The sequence below is a fragment of the Solanum verrucosum genome, unplaced genomic scaffold, assembly GCF_900185275.1.
Source record: "Solanum verrucosum unplaced genomic scaffold, falcon-dt-bn FXZP01000255.1, whole genome shotgun sequence".
Taxonomy (NCBI): Eukaryota; Viridiplantae; Streptophyta; class Magnoliopsida; order Solanales; family Solanaceae; genus Solanum; species Solanum verrucosum.
Window position 1 is genome coordinate 530,074 of NW_026020006.1, and position 17,474 is coordinate 547,547.

Genomic DNA, 17,474 nt, shown 5'->3' on the forward strand with positions numbered 1-17,474 from the left:
TCTTAGCATTACAATCAAGGACAGCATGATAAGGAGAAAGCCAATTCATACCCAAGATAACATCAAAGTCTACCATCCCCAGAATGATTAAATCTACCCAAGTGTCATACCCCGCTAGAGAAACAAGACAAGATCGATACACTCGATCCACCACTAAGGTTCACCCACGGGTGTAGAAACACGAATAGGTACAGTCATGCTATCACATATCATATCAAATTCAGCAGCAAAATAAGTGGACACATAAGAGAATGTAGACCCTGGATCAAACAATATAGACGCAGATCGATGGCATACTGGGATGATACCTGTAATAACAGCATCAGAAGTCTCCGCTTCGGGTCTCCCCGGAAAAGCATAACAGTGGCCCCCTCGGCCACCTCCAGCCTGGGTGGTAACTCTACCCCCACTCTGCTGAGCTGCAGAACCACTACTAGAAGCTCTACCGCCTCTACCTGACTGAACTCTGCCTCGGCCTCTACCCGGTGGTACTGGTGGTCTAGCCTGAAATGAAGAATTAGGTTGGGACCCTCCACGACCCCTCTGGGAAGTACACTGTCGCATCAGGTGATTGGGATCTCCACAAGAAAAGCAAAATCTCTGTCCCGGGAACTGTTGTGCAGACCCTGAAACCCACTATAATTGCCTCGCCCCATAGGTCGCTGCTGTGAACCGTGACCCACGCTATAAGAACCCCGAGGTATCTGACCACCCTCGGATGTCGGCATAGATGCATGAACGGGTCCTCGCTGCTGAAAGGAACCACTCCCTCTGTGTGATCCCCTGCCTCCAGATGAGGCACCATGAAACTGACCTGCTGTACGGACTCTCTTAGGGTCCCCAAACTCTTCTCTCTCCATCAATTCCGCCTCTTTAGTGGCACTCACAATGGATTGGAAGGAAGCCCCCTCTCTAGATGCTCTAAAACACAGCCGATCTGATAGAGAAAGTCAACCCCCTCACGAATCTACGGATCCTCTCTGTCTCGTCTGGAATAATGGCCAAAGCATGCCTAGACAACTGGCAAAAACGGGCCCATACTCTGTAACTGATAAGCTGTCCTGTCTCAGATTCTCAAACCTCAAACGACTCTCCTCTCTCACGCTCCAAGGGATAAAACGGTCATGAAAGGCACTGGAAAACCTCTCCCAAGTCACTGGAGGAGATCCAACTGGCAAAGCCCCCGAATAAGTTCTCCACCACTCTCTCGCTGGCCCACGAAGCTGGAGTGTAGCATATCGAACCCCATGTGACTCAGCTAATCCAACAACCTCTAGTAACTCTCGGCATGTAGTCAGAAACTCATGAGCATCCTCACTCTTCCCACCCTGAAACTGAGGTGGGTCCATCTTTCGAAATTTCTCATACCTACGCTGCTCATCCTCTGTCAGAACAACCAATGGTTCACCTTGACCCCCAATTGCTGGTGCAAGATCATTCTCAACCATGGGATCCTTTGGTGGCTGCCCCACCGCATCATGCATAACTGGAGCTTCCTGCTGCTCTTGGGTCTGAGCCCCCTCTCTAGTCTGAGAGTCTTGTGGTGTAGCGGTCGCACCACCACCCTGAGTAAAGCTCTCAAGCACACTTAATACCCTCAATAATGTATCCTGAAGCAAAGGTGTGACTGCAGGCTCTGGAGGAACCTGGTCCTCTCTGTCATCAATCTGGGGCTCAGGAGAGGCCTCTCTAGTACGACCTCTAACTGGTGCTGCTCCACGGCCACGACCTCTGCCTAGTGTCGTTCCACGAGCACGACCTCTAGCTCGGGCTCTACCCCTACCCCTAGCTGGGGCCTCAACAACTGCCTCAGGAAGTGCCTCCCCTCTACCACCAGTAACAGTCGCTCTAGTCCTCGTCATCTGTCAAAAGAGTATACAATAGCTCAGTACTAAAGAAGGTAACCACGCACGATGAGACAGAATGAACAAAAATGAAGTTTCCTAATAGTCTTTATAGCCTCTCAGAGATAAGTACAGACGTCTCTGTACCGATCCTTGAGACTCTACGTAGACTCGGCTTGTATGCACGTGAGACCTATGAACCTGGGGCTCTGATACCATTTTGTCACGACCCAAAAATGGATGTGATGGCACTCGTCGTATCCCACCAAGACAAGTCAGCCTAAAACCCAATCATTTCGATAAAGTGCGGAAATAAAGCAAAGTTCAATAGCAATTACTATTACGAAAACAAGTCAACTTAATTCAATCCCCAAAACCTGGTTGTCACGTGCACAAGCCTCTAATGTAAATACTAGAATTGAAAGAAAATACGCAAGTCTCAAATGACGTTGTCTTTCAAGTAAAAACAAAATCATAAACAGGAGTAAGAAGGTTCGCTGAGATGACAAACACTACCTCTCAGATCTCCACAGAAAACCTCGGAAACGAAGAGAATTGAAGGTATCACGAAGATCCGGGCTCGTAACCTACAAAAGATTGTAGAAGCAAGGGGTGAGTACCAAACCACACGGTACTCAACAAGCAAACCTCTAAACACAAGCTAAGAGTACAGAATACGGGTACTCCTTACACCCCATCCTAACCTCCATAACTACAACCTGCATAAAACCAACCCAACCTAACAATTTACAATTTACAAAGCATACAACTCAACAATAGCACTCTAACAGGTCATATATTCTCAATAACACCTCAATATTCGTCAATAACCAATTTCACAGAAAGGCACTCACAAGATCAACAACACACAATATCAAGTTCATTAATAATAAAAATGTGCAATGCAATGAAATGCAATGTCAATTATAGTGATGCATGTCTGACCTAATGATACACACCCGCTGTCTCTCAGTCCGGGACCCATGGGGGACATATCTGTCCATGCATCCATCGCGGCGCGCGATACGTCCCTCGAAATATAATATCCGTCGCGGCGCGCGACACGTCCCTCGAAATATAGTATCCATCGCGGCGCGCGATACGTCCCTCGAAATGGTACATCCTCCTTAATTTCTTATTCTTTCTCAATGCACATAACACTTGTCACAACCATGTCTCAGAATAATGCAAATGACATGTTCACACAAATAATGAGGAGATGACCATTTTCATAACATTGCACAAATCACAAGTTCAACGATGATTCAACAAGTCTTTCAAACAATTCTCAACACATTACACAAACAATTGATCACATTACTCCCAAACATATACCACAAGGAAATACACGAATTCCATACGCTTAACAAGGGTTTAGAAATCCACTTGCCTCAATCGATCAAGAATTCACTCCAAGACTTGAGCCTTCCTTTTTCGTTGAACTTTCAACTCAAAGCAATCTATTCAAATATATAATCACAATAAGATTTCAAAACTAATCAACACCCATATTACTATCGATTTAGCCTAGACCCGAAAACTCACTCAAATCTATAATCAAGTTCTTAAGTTTCAAGCCTAGGATTATGTCTCAATTTTCCAATATCAACTCTAATAGGTTTCGTATGATACATCTAATAACTGATTTCATACTCAATATATCAAAGCTTGAATCATAATGTGATAACAATAAGAAAGATCTTAAATCGAAGTTCAATACATGATCGGTGACCTTTAACAACGAATACTTACTTTTCAAATGATAACACAGAACCAGTATTGTTCAAATCTCCCAAGAAATATGTAGAGCACTAACTAATTCCTTCAAAACATTATTTTCCAATGATTACCTCACCACTACTCATCATTAACCCTCCAAATATACATCACCAACTTGTCCCCACTTAATTTGAACGAAACTTGAACTTACCATTTTCTAAAAATTTAATATTTCTAACACTATAATATTGGTAAGGTTGTGAACAAGGTAAATCACAGTATATAAATTTTACCTGATTCTTTTGAAGCGTAGTACTCACTTTATTGGAAAACTCTAAACTTTGCAGAAGACATATGTATACATATATTTTCCCTTCCAATTATTTCCAACAACCCAATGTAATGATTATTTTATCCACATAGTATATCATTAATGTTTCATGATAAAACTTCATTAAAATTTGTGCACAATGCAACAGATATATTCCACTTACCATTCTTTTTCTTTTCCTTTTTTTTTAATCTCATCTATGTCTATAAAGAATCCATTGAATACAAATTACAATAAGTTATTCACTTCCAACAATCACATATACATAAACAAAGCTTGAAGTTTGATTGGAATTACCCGTATTCGTCAGTTTCTTGTTGAAGCCGCAAAAGTGAGTCTCCCTCTAGGGTTAGATTTTTATATTTTATTCTATAAAGAATTATTAATTATGTATTAAAAGTGAAAAACAATTCACTAACTTAATTTAATTATATGGAACAAATGGTATAGGGTCTTAAATATATGATCACTTTAGCCCATTAACTATCACTTAAGTTAATTATCCACAATTCCCCCTCAACTAATTAACTAAAGTCAACAAATAGTTCAAAATTCCTAAAAATGATTTTCTGGGTCATTACAACAGGTCAAGACGGATTTCTGGGTTATCCAAAAAAAATAAAAAAATTCTCTTTACCAAACACACCTAATCAATTTTCACATTTTCCCGCCATTAACAAACTAGGGCTTAGCAAATTCAGCTTCAGTATCCAAACCCCCAAATTTTACAAGCAAAGCAAAAAATTAACATCAATGGCGAGCCAATCTGATAATTCTGTAGCATTTTCAGCAGCCGAGGTTTGTTTACTTCTTAATCTTCTCTGAAATTTGCTTAAAAATGAATTTGTCATTTGATTTTATGCTGATTTATGGTTTTTAATTGTTGTTCATGCATCTAGATTCAACATATAAGCAGTTTGATGTATTTCTCCAACTTCAACTATTTATGTAAAATTTGGGGTAGAGGGAGTGGAAATGGGGGAGGGGAAAGTTTAGGTAGCTAACCAATTGAGCTATTAAGATTTTCCGTAGGTATGTGTGATATATATACGCACATAATATTCATGGACTTGTTTAAAATCCTAGATCCGTATTTATTTCAAGTGAAAATTAAGTTGGAAATTTTCATTTGATTTTGTGTGTGTTTGGTAGGAAGAAAAATGTTTTCCATGTTAAGTGTTCTAATGGAAAATAAGTGGATTTTTTCTTACTTATTTTTGGTGTTTGATAAGTAAGCAGGAAATATTAATCCATATGCATTTTATGTAATCTATATATTCAAATGGGTGGGACGGAGGGTAGGAGTGTGGGGTGGTGTGGATGGGAATATTGAGGGTGGAGGTTGGGTTGTGTTAGAGGGCGTGGAGGAGACAATTGGTGTGATGTGTCAGTTACGGAACTTGTTTTTCCTACTTCCATTAAAGAAGTCATTTTTTCTCATTTTTAAGGAATTTGTTTTCCTAGAGAATATTTTCCAAAATTTTTGACGAACCAAACGTGTGAATACACCCTTTGTGCTGTTTATGTTCTTAATGATCTTGGATCGGTGATTTTTAACTTCATTGTTTCTCAATTATGCAGTTGGAGTTTCTAGCGGAAGATGAAATGGTTGAAATTGTGCCAAACATGAGAATGGAACCTCTCAATCTTATATCTGTATTATTTTATCCCTACAGTGACTAAATTCATTCATATAATCTCGCTGGTATTTATGCTGATTTTTGTTGAAAATGTACCAATTGACAGGGAGATTTTGGACCTTTCCGTCCACAAATAGCGGCACAGGTGCCTCTGTGGCTAGCTGTGGCTTTGAAGAAAAGAGGGAAATGCACTATCAGACCACCTGAATGGATGTCCGTTGGTAAGCTTTTGATTGTTAGGAAAATTTGCTAATTTGTTCTTCCAAATCCAGTGCTTAGTTGATTTAAGTTTTGATTCAGATTTGTTTGTTGTGTTTTCTCTGTTATGGAGAAACAGTTAGTGATGCTATTCTACTAATTTGGAGTTAGTTGCTGGAGTTCCTTAGAGTTGTTGCTAGCTCAATTTGTATGTCTGCATAAGGATGTGTGAAATCTAGAGATCCCTTAAAATAAAGTGTTCAGTATTGAATGGAGACGGGCCAAAATAGAGCGGAATGATAAAGAGGATTTATGTAGCCATGCCCAACTAGTGGGGGATTGAGTCTAATACATACCTTCTTGTGGTTTGGATATTTAATTTATTTTTAGTTTGGTAAGGAGATTGTAGTAATGCTATTATACTGGTACAAAGATTGTCATGGTCTAAGTCTTTAACATCTTGTTTTTCTTAGAAAGCAAGTTGCTGTATTAACCTCAGTTAGAGGCATAAAATACTGACTTCTTGTTGGCGAAAGTGTTTGGTACTTTGGTTTTCCCCATCATGCTGTTATATCAGCCATTTCGAATAACAGATTAATGTCTGATACTATTATATCCCTTGGTTAAATCTTCCTCAATGGCACCTCTAACGGAAAATATAAAATCCCATTCCTTTAGTAACTTTGTTGGATTACTGGATAATTGTCAAGAACATGCCTTCCTTTACAAAATGAATAATATTTATCCAAGACAGCAGGTCAAGTTCAACCTGTCAGCAATACGCAAAGAGTCTTTATTTCATGTTTCAGAACCACATTCCAGCTTGTAACTGTTCCACAATCTCTCATAATTAGTGGACATTCCAGCTTTAAACTTATTGGTTGACAATAGAATGTGTTGTTTCACCAATTCCAAGAAAAAAAAATACTGCATCAATGAAATTTGACATAAGATATCCTATAAGTATTCTGGGAAATTTTCCGGTAAAGTAGCTGGCTCCTATAACCAAGAGTTTTGTGTCTTCTCTCATTTCTTGTTTGTCTAGACATAGCACACAAGTTACTTCAACCAAGATAAGCCCGCTTTATGTTGTATTGGACAACCAGATGGTTGGTTAATTATTTTTTGTTAATCTGATATTACTAATTTCACTCACTCATCAAGCTTTGTCCAGAAATGTTAAGGTTGCCTGTTGCAGATCATTTCTATTCCAATAGAAATTTTATATTCACTGCTGTCATATAATCATGTAGATTGTACTTGTTAGGTTTCTTACTAATCTCTGCTTTGTCGACTAGAAAAGTTAACCCAAGTTCTGGAGGCTGAAAGAGACTCTGAAAAGTTCCAATTGTTACCATTTCATTATGTTGAAATCTCAAGGCTTCTTTTTGATCAGTAAGTAGTTTTTTTTTTCAATTTTTTTTGTATCAAGATTTATCATGTTGGTCTACTGATGACAATATTCTATGATTTAGTGCCCGCGAGGATATTCCTGACATCTATATGGTGAGCTCAGTTATTTTCTCAGTTCTATTGGCTTTAAATATTTAGTAATTCAGCCAGAACTCTGATTCAAACATGCTCAATAGGTGAGGTCTCTTATTGAAGATATTAAGGATGTGCGGTTTCACAAAATTGGAACTGGCTTGGAGATAATTTCAAAGGAGGTCACATATGCGTTGAGGGTATGCTTATTCACTTATCAGAAAAATGCTTTTCTCATTCTGATGCATGTGTCGTTTTGATGATCAATATCTTAGTCATGTAAGGAATCTGTCGGGGTGTGTTAGTAAGAAAAGAAGGCATATACTGATTTAGTTACATCGGTGCTTATATCTTAAAATATGGTGCACAATTACCATCCATTCTATTGGAGTTACTCAATACTGCAAATTCAGCTGACAGTCCCGTGGATGATCGGGTGAATTAATTTACAAAATCAATTCCGTTTGATCTAATAGATGTAGCTTATCGTACAAGTGAATAACTAATTAAGCCTGATTTGTGCATTATAAAATTTCTCCCCTGCATATCTAGAGCTATCTAGAGCTATGTAGCAGTGGAGAAAAGAGATAAGATTAGGAATGAAGATATCGGGGACAAGGAGGGAGTGGCCTCTGTTGTTTACTGTGCTTCAGTTAACACATTATTTGGCTATTGTTACTGTTCCTTGTTTTGTGAATGCTGTATAATGCTTTCCTTATTATTTGCCATGTCCTCTTTACTTGTGTATTTTTTTTTTCCAAACTGCTTTGATGTGTTACTTGAGCCAAGGGTCTCTCGGAAACAACCTCTCGACCTCCACGATGTTGGGATAAGGTCTGTGTAGACTCTACCCTCCCCAAACCTCACCTATGGAATTACATCGGGTCTGTTGTTTGTGATAACTTTGTGCCAGATTGAGAATGGCCAAAGGAAATAGAAATCAGACTGATGATTTTAAAGTCGTTCCATTCTTAAGGTGTAGAAACAACTGTAGCATTTGCCATAGCTTCCTATAAGATAATGGAGTGAACCTTTTCGAGAGAGTGGAGAGGCACATACATACTGTAATTCTTCCTTTTCTTTTCTGAGGCGGGGAGTGGGTTTAGGGGATTTTTCTTTAGTGAATTTGTGTTTTGCTATTTTGAGGAAGAAATATGGTCTCTTGTAAGATCTGATATATTAACCTAAAACTTCTCAGCTTAAAAATCTCTCAGCAATGGAAGCAAATATAGTACGCCCATTTGTTACCAAAGCTTTGCAGACATTTCATAAGCTAAATACTACGGAAGCAATACCAGAATCAGGCAGCATTCCAAACAGACAGCGCCAAGCTGTGAATCAGCGCGACAAGGTAAGTTCTTAAAACTTTTTCTTCCTTTCTCTAATAAGCATGATATTTCTCTGTACCTTTTCTCATGATTGAGAATTGGATAACTAGTACCTCTTAACTATGTTATCTCCCTTATCAGACCATTCACACTTGTAATATGAAATTATTGAGTTTTATCATTTTGCTAGCAACAACATTTGTTGCATTATTTCGTTGTCATTACTGTCCTTTCCTCTGTGTGTTATGTACCGCACTTCATTTCACATTATTCTGTTGTTGTTACTGCTCTACCTTTTTTCAAACTGTTTGAAAATGTGTTAGTTTAAGCTGAGGGTCTATCAGAAACAATCTCCTTTATCTCTACGAGATAGGGGTAAGGTTTGCATACACTCTACCTTCCTTAGACTCCACTTGTGGGATTACGTTGAGTATGTTGTTGTTGCTAGTTACAACATTTCCTTTACTAGCTATTCAGTTTTTAACGTTATCTCCTTTTTTTTTTGACATCCAGCGCGTACTGAAAGGTCGATGAAACTATTCTCTCTTCACATTGCCTCATGCTGTGACCTTCAAAAGAGACATGAATTGCACATCCATACTAATAGCAAGGAAAGGACTATTATTATCATGCAAGTTCATTTTCTGTATGTATCATATATATTGCCACTTCTTTTTTATCAGCAATGGAATGGCTTATACTCTCATTCAGGAAATTTTGTGGTTATCTTTGTTACTAGAGATCTCGGGTTTGAGCTCTTGTAGCGCGAATCTGGATTTAGTCTGCCCTAATATGGATATCGGACATCGAGGGTCGAAAAAGAAAACACTCTACTCCATTGCCACATTTTTCATTAGTTTTGCGCAACTTATGCCAAACTAATTTTTTATATGCCTCACACTATAACTAAACAAGAAGTTTTCTCTCTTCCATACATTTATTTCAATATCGTAAATTAAGCAAAACCATATAATATACATGATCCTCAATTTATTCAAAATCCTATAAATAACCCTCCTTTTTCATTCTTCATTTCTCATTAACCACCAAAAAAAAATAAAAAAAATGGAGGTGTCTTATAAGAAAATAACATCTCCATTATTAACTTTCTTGTTTATTTCATCTATCTTTATTCAATGTCTTCCTTATGTTTCTTCTTTAGGTGTTAACTATGGCACCCTTGGCAACAACCTACCCCCACCGTCCCAAGTCGCTCAATTCCTCAAAGACAAAACCATAATCGATAAAATCAAAATCTTTGATGTGAATCCAGACATCCTAAAGGCCTTCGCCAACACAAACATCTCAGTTACTGTCACCGTCCCCAATGGTGAAATCCCTAAATTGCTAGACATTGGTTATGCAAAAAGCTATGTTGAAGCAAACATCAAACCATTTTATCCACAAACAAAAATTGATGTAATTGCTGTTGGAAATGAAATCCTTCATTGGGAAACACCAGAAGTACAAAACAAATTAGTTGGTGCAATGAGAACACTTTATCAAGCACTAACACAATCTGGTATCAACACTATTAAAGTGTCAACACCACATTCTTTAGGAATTTTACTAAGTTCAAATCCACCAAGTCTAGCTAAATTTAGACCAGGTTGGGATGTAACTATCCTAGCACCAATGTTACAATTTTTACGCGAAACGAAAGGTCCTTTCATGGTTAACCCTTACCCATACTTTGGTTACAACCCTGAACAAGTTGATTTCCTATTGTTCAAACAAAACAAAGGCGTTTTCGACAAGTTTAGTAGAAGGACATACTCAAACATGTTTGATGTGTTGTTGGATGCTGTTTTTATGTCAATGAAAAGACTTGGTTATGATGATGTTGATATTGTTGCTGCTGAAACAGGATGGCCATCATTTGGTGAAAGTTTTGAACCACAATGTACTGTGGATAATGCAGCATCATATAATGGTGGATTGGTTAGAAAAATTGTTAGTGGAATAGGGTCACCATTGATGCCACATAGAAAAATTGAGACATATTTGTTTGGTTTGTTTAATGAAAATACTAAACCAGGTTCTAATGCTGAGAGGAATTTTGGATTGTTTAGACCTGATTTTACTCCAGTTTATAATATTGGAATCATGAAAGGACAACAATTGTTGCCAATCCCACAACCATCAAAGGTAATTTCTTTTTTGATACGATAGCAAGGTCATTCTGTCACTTACAATATCTCGGTGAATTTGTTTGCTTGTTTTTCTACCTCATACCACATTAGAGGGATCACGTCATGTTTTAATGACTCGAACTCTAGACCTCTTGGTTGAAAGTGAGGATTCAACACCACTTGGTTGATCGTACAAATATTATTTTATTGAGATAATCACGGCTTGAACGATTCGACCATCTAATTTACAAAATATGTACAAAGTGGATTATGTATATTTTATACAAAATATACATGTAATATGCATAAGTATACACAATATAACATTGATTTAGTATATATTGTGTATATTCCTGCCTTGTTGGTGAACTAGTTGGCCGAACAATATATATTATCAATTTTTATTTTTATTTTGTTAGTGCATAAAACTTAAACTCGATTTGTTAACAAGATTTGTAATTTTGATGTATACAGCCTCTTCCACAACCAGCATTGCCACAACCACAACCAAGAGGCCCAATTCCTGTGGCAAAGCCAGGCCCAATAGTCCCAGCCCAACCAGCCCCAAGACTTCCAGCCCAGCCAGGCCCAAAGCCTGTAGGCCCAATGGGGAAGAAATTTTGCATGCCCAAACCACAGGCTACAGATGCACAATTGCAGGCCAGTTTAGATTGGGCCTGCACTAATCAAGGTGTGGATTGTGGCCCAGTTCAAGCTGGAGGCCCATGTTTTAACCCAAATACTGTTAGGTCTCATGCAGCTTATGTTATGAATTCTTACTACCAAATCAAGGGCAAAAATGACTTTAACTGTGATTTTTCGGGTTCCGCTGCCATCGTCTTCGCTGATCCAAGTAAGTATTCAACATTTTTCGATTAGTGTAAATAATTTTTTATACTATTAGATCACTTTAAGAACAACATATGTTAGTTAGAGTTTAACTTCATACATACAAACAATGTAGATCATCAGAACGATAAAATATTAAAGCACATGTTAATTTGCATAGTAACCTAAATATTAGGCAAACAACTGCAATAACAAGTTAAATCATATCGATAGTATAGAAGTTCTTGAAACTGTAAATTTATATAAGTTAATGATCACTGATTGATTGTATAAAGTGTTTAACTATCTGTCGTACCAAGTGACCTGTCTTATTTTCTAAATTACTAATTCACTTTTTATTGGCTATTTACCTACATTTATCATTGAGGTCATCTTAAATCATAAAGATTCTTTTTGCACTACCACTTTATAAGAGTTAAACTCAAAAAATAACTAACTACATGTAACGGTTTAAAATATATAAGATTAATAATTAATCTGAAAAAATAAGGTAAGTAACTTACTATAACATATTACGATACAATGAAAGCATAACGTTAATTATATATATATATGTGTGTTAAAATGAACATTTATTTTCTTATAATATTTGGATTTTTTAAAAACTGAAAATCTAATGATGTCTTTTTTGTATTTGTTTGTGATTTTTGTAGGTTATGGTACATGCAAGTACCTTTCTTAAATTTTATGGACTAAAAAAAGGAAGATTTTGAAGCTACTCCAACATTTAAAGGATTAGTTTTGACATATTGAAATTTTGTTTTTAAAAAATATGTTCTTTGATGTTCACAAACTAATCTAATTGTGTTGATGTGTAGTATCTATTTATTGCAAATAAAACAATAAAAAAAATGTTGCCTACTTCATTTGCCATGATTTAGTATTATATATATATATATATATATATATATATATATATATATATATATATATATATATATTCTAGCTTCTTTCTTTTATAATTTGATAAATTAGTTTATTACATTCTACTAAAATTAAATAATACTGTAATTACTATTTGAGGAATTAAATATTTTTGTTCTTTAAGGGCGATTTATTTAATACTGAAATAAGGAAGTACGATAAATATTAAGTTATCTAGCTCATAAAAGGCATGAAAATGCTATTGACAGATTAAATAATCTATATTATACTTAAGATTCAAATTCGAAATTGAATAACATGAAGCCTGTAATAAAGATTGTTTATGTATTATTGACTTATTATAAGTGAATTCCCTAACAATTAAAAAATTATTGAAATGAGAAAAAATAAACAAGTTTAACTTCTTTTCTGATTCCTCCTACCTTGGATAATTGGAACTTAAAACTTACTAACTGAGCATTTCTCAATTTATTTATTTAAAAAAAAATTTAAAAAATTGGCTCCCATAAATCTCCATGTGTTTTTTGGTTTTCCACGAGACCTCGACTAATTCAAATTAGTGCATTGCATAGCCTATTTATGAAGATGACGCTCCAAACAAGATATCTTTTATTCTATATTCAACACTCGAATTCAAATATTTTGATTCAGGGTGAAAAGATTCCAACCATCAACTATGTACGTGTTTTATAAGCTTTATAAAAAAGTAAAAATTTAAGTTTCTTAATAGTCTAAAGAAATAAATACCATTGGTATTATATGTTAATTAGAAATTACAAAGCTTCAGAAAGGTAAAGTCAATTCTTTTTGAAAATACAAAAATTAGGGAAAAGTAGGGTGGATGAAGTTAAAAAATATTGAATAAATAAAGTAGGGTGGATGAAGTTAAAAAATATTGAATAAATAAATAATAATATATTCGGTTTTATAAGTATAAAATTTTAAGAAAAAGGTGTTTAAGAACATGCAATACACAAACCTCTACATTTTTTACTTTTTATTTTCAGAAACATATTATTTTCACTCCAAATAGCTATAAGAGGTAAATGAATCAACCTATGAGAATATTCACATGTTTTTCGTATATTAATTAAATCCCAATATCATTTTAGCTAGTTATTAATTAAAATATTTATTTACAAAAATTTAACTGAAATTAATTTATAAGTGACATGATTATGAGAGTTATTTTATCTAACCCTACAATTTTTTTCCTAAGCAAGAATTCCATCTATTCCATTCGTTAATCTAAATTCGTATTTTACGCAAAACCATGCATATATACATATATACCATTCATTATTTATTCACTTCTATAAATTATCCTTGTTTTTTTAAAATTTTTCGATTATTTCTTTCCTAGTAACCATCGAGAAAAAAAACCCAAATGGAGATGTTTACAAAAACATCTCCATTCTTTTCTTTCTTGATCATTTCATTCATTTTTTTTCAATATTTTTCTATTGTTTCTTCCATAGGTGTTAACTATGGCACCCTTGGAAACAACCTACCTTCACCATCCCAGGTCGCTCAATTCATCAAAAACAAAACCATAATCGATAAAATCAAAATTTTTGATATGAATCTAGATATCATACGTGCATTTGCCAATACAAACATCTCAGTTACTGTCACAGTCCCAAACGGTGAAATTCCCAAAATGTTGGACATAGGTTATGCTAAAAGTTATGTGGAGGCAAATATTAAACCTTTTTTCCCACAAACCAAAATTGATATTATTGCTATTGGAAATGAAGTTATTCTTTTAGAAAAAGAAGAAATATACATGAAATTAGTTCAAGCTATGAAAACATTTTATCAAGCATTAATTCAATTAAAGTATCAACACCAAATGCTTTAGGAATTCTTTCAAAATCAAAAATTCCAAGTATGGTAAAATTTAGACATGGTTGGGATCATAGTATTTTAGTACCAATGTTACAATTTTTACGCGAAACAAACGGACCTTTTATGGTAAATCCATATCCATATTTTGTTTACGACCCAAAACAAGTCGATTTTATTTTATTTAGACAGAATAAAGGCATTTTCGATAGATTTACTAAGAAATTATACACAAATATGTTTGATATGATATTAGATGCTGTTTATATTTCAATGAAAAAAATTGGTTATGAAGATGTGGAAATTATGGTTTCTGAAACAGGATGGTCTTCTTTAGGAGAAAATTTTGAAAAAAAATGTGGTGTAGAAAATGCAATTTCTTATAATAGAGGATTAATTAGGAAATATTTTTCTAGTGAGGGGACACCATTAATGCCAAATAGGAAAATTGAGATATATATTTTTAGTTTGTTTAATGAAAATATTAAAAAAGGTAATGCTTCTGAAAGGAATTTTGGATTATTTAGGCCTGATTTTACTCAAGTTTATGATATTGGAATTATGAAAGGAGAGACATTGCCATTGCCAATGCCCACGCTACCTAAGGTAAGTTTCATATATTCTTGATATATACATATGCTTTTTCATCACTTGGGTTGCATTAGATACGAAGAATTTTTTTTTTCCACAGTAAAAATAACTAAGTTGCTTATTAGGGTGTGATAGTTGCTCAGTTGATTGAGTGTCCCCCGTTCCTTACTTGTGGTGAGGGACCGAATCTCATTCCCCCTTCCCCCTTCCCCCGTCCCTTACTTAATTTCTTGTGTTTAATATATAAATAGAATGAATTTATGAGAGGTAGGGTGGGTGGGTGGTTGGGATAGAGGATACAGGGTGGGGGTGAGGGGGGGGGGGGTGAAGGTACGATGGGAATGACACAATTAGTGTAAAATATCACTTCTGAACTTATTTTTCCTTGTTCCTACTAGTGAAGTCATTTTCCTAGAGAAATATTTTTTTAAATTTTTGACGAACCGAACATGAAAAAATAGAAAAATATTTTCTCCATTCCGAAAACACCCTTATATACACTATAGTTACATATAATTTGGTTGCAATTCACATGAAAACTCTTATATATGTGTTAAATTTTTTTAAAAAACATAAGTATAGATAATTATCTTTAACCTAATAAATCAAATGAGAAATTCGAGCTCGTAAAGTTTAAATTATGACTCCGTCTTTGCTTACTAACAGTTTTTTTAAAACTTTGTGTATACAGCCACAACCATCAGGCCCAAGACTCCCGGCCCATCCTCTTCCAAAGCCTGCAGATTTAATGGGCCGGAAATTCTGCAGGCCCAAAGAAGATGCTACAGATGCACAATTGCAGGCCAATTTAGATTGGGCCTGCACTAATCAAGGTGTGGATTGTGGCCCAGTTCAAGCTGGAGGCCCATGTTTTGGCCCAAATACTGTTAGGTCTCATGCAGCCTTTGTTATGAATTCTTTCTATCAAATCAAGGGCAAAAATGACTTTAATTGTGATTTTTTGGGCTCTGGTGTCATAGACTTTGCTGATCCAAGTAAGTATTTGAATCATTTTTTAGTTTAATTTTCGAACAGTAGCGTAGTCACATATAGTGAAGAGTTGTTCAGTTGAATACATATCGTCAAAAAAATTATAATGTATACATAGAAAATTATACAAAGTATATTGGTCACAAATTACTTCTCGTACATGTATGTTAATTCTTGAACACTCTCAGTAAAACTTCTGATTTCACCACTATTCTTGAGTGCAAGAGAATTTTATGCTATTAAAATCGAGGTGAATTCGGGATTTAAAATATACGGATTTCTACAATGACTTCAAGATAATACTGTCATAATAATAGATTATAGTCAAATATTTATAGTTATTTAGTAAATTTCATATAAAAACTATTGAGTTCACGTATATTTATATCCCGTCTTCTAGATCTGCCCTTACTGTTACATCACTTTAAAGATAATCATAACTTCTATACACCGACAAAGTGAGATAAACTATAATGTACCTAATCAAAAAAATAAGACGAGTAGCTTATTACTACAACATATTACGATACACTGATAGTACAACGTCGATTTTTTATATTGTATTTATAAATTAGATTCTATATTTTTTCCTTCATAATATAGTTGGAACAATTTTTCTTTTTATTGAAGATTTAATGATGTTTATCTTTTATTTGTTTGTAATTTTCCAGGTTATGGTATATGCAAGTATCTATCTTGAAGTTTTATAGCTGGCAAAGGAAGATTTTGTAGCTACTAATTATTACTTCAAGGATTAGTTTTGACACATTAATTAAGTAATTGACAAATAAAAGTTTTGACACAATTAGTTTTTTTATTAGTAGCTAACATAATTGTTCTGATATATGTATTTATTGCTTGTGATATTCTCTTTTCCTTCTTGTTTTTTATGTTATATTTAAGCTCATGATCTATCGAAAACATTTATCTACCTCATAAGATAAGGGTAAGACAACGTACACATTACTTCTCAGACCTGAGTTGTTAGATTTTAGTGAATATATTATTATGGTGTACTCTATAATCACAATTGTATAAGGACTTAAATAAACGCTTAAATAATTTTTTAACGTACAAAATCAATATTGGACTAGTAAAAAAGAATGCGGGAAAGGAAAGACGTATAATTAATTAGCTAAAGGATTAACCAATAATTAGTTTTGCTTTCCGTCTAAAATGCGCAAATGGAACGTATAATCATGCAAATAGATGAAACTTTGATTGACGTGAATATTGATTTGATAATTAGATAAAGTATTTAATTAATTAGAAGCATAATTAAAGAAATAATAGAGACTTGATAAGACATTTTAATTGTTTTCTTGTTATATTAATTAGAGTCAAATTAATTTGTTGTACCCCATTTTTATCATGAGATTTGTTTATAATATCGTGTGTGTCTTTTCTTCTGAAGCTTGCTAGCCTAGAAGCTGACCTAGGGGATGATTTTTAAATTTTGAAATGACGACTTCATGTTAATAAGTGGGTTTAAATTTAATATATGTTCACATTTTATTTATTTTTTAACATAAGTACACAATTTAAGCTAAAACTACTGAATATCGATTAATTTTTTTATCCGTACTTCTAGCTATGTTCAAACTTGTCGATTCTTCTTTTTGATCAACAGGCAAAAA

The 17,474-nt window shown here is 34.7% G+C and overlaps 3 protein-coding genes and 1 pseudogene across 3 annotated transcripts in view; all 4 read left to right on the top strand.

The window, feature by feature from the left end:
- Positions 1 to 4,563: 4,563 nt before the first annotated feature.
- Positions 4,564 to 9,144, top strand: LOC125819561 (DNA replication complex GINS protein PSF2). Its single transcript, XM_049499007.1, has 8 exons — positions 4,564 to 4,692; positions 5,476 to 5,550; positions 5,641 to 5,755; positions 7,031 to 7,127; positions 7,208 to 7,238; positions 7,322 to 7,417; positions 8,416 to 8,568; positions 9,059 to 9,144. Exons 1-8 carry the CDS (start codon positions 4,648 to 4,650, stop codon positions 9,077 to 9,079), a joined length of 633 nt encoding a protein of 210 aa, XP_049354964.1. The 5' UTR covers positions 4,564 to 4,647; the 3' UTR covers positions 9,080 to 9,144.
- Positions 9,145 to 9,599: 455 nt separating this feature from the next.
- On the top strand, positions 9,600 to 12,411 carry LOC125819630 (glucan endo-1,3-beta-glucosidase-like). Its single transcript, XM_049499088.1, has 3 exons — positions 9,600 to 10,693; positions 11,152 to 11,530; positions 12,180 to 12,411. The coding sequence occupies exons 1-3, from the start codon at positions 9,611 to 9,613 to the stop codon at positions 12,206 to 12,208; spliced, it is 1,491 nt and encodes a 496-aa protein (XP_049355045.1). The 5' UTR covers positions 9,600 to 9,610; the 3' UTR covers positions 12,209 to 12,411.
- A 1,462-nt stretch (positions 12,412 to 13,873) lies between these two features.
- Positions 13,874 to 16,537, top strand: LOC125819420 (glucan endo-1,3-beta-glucosidase-like; annotated as a pseudogene).
- Positions 15,671 to 17,474, top strand: part of LOC125819642 (UDP-glucuronic acid decarboxylase 6-like) — a 131,488-nt gene continuing 129,684 nt past the window's right edge. The window contains exon 1 of the mRNA XM_049499104.1: positions 15,671 to 15,680. The gene's annotated coding sequence lies outside the window, so the exon portion shown is untranslated. The remainder of the gene's footprint in view (positions 15,681 to 17,474) is intronic.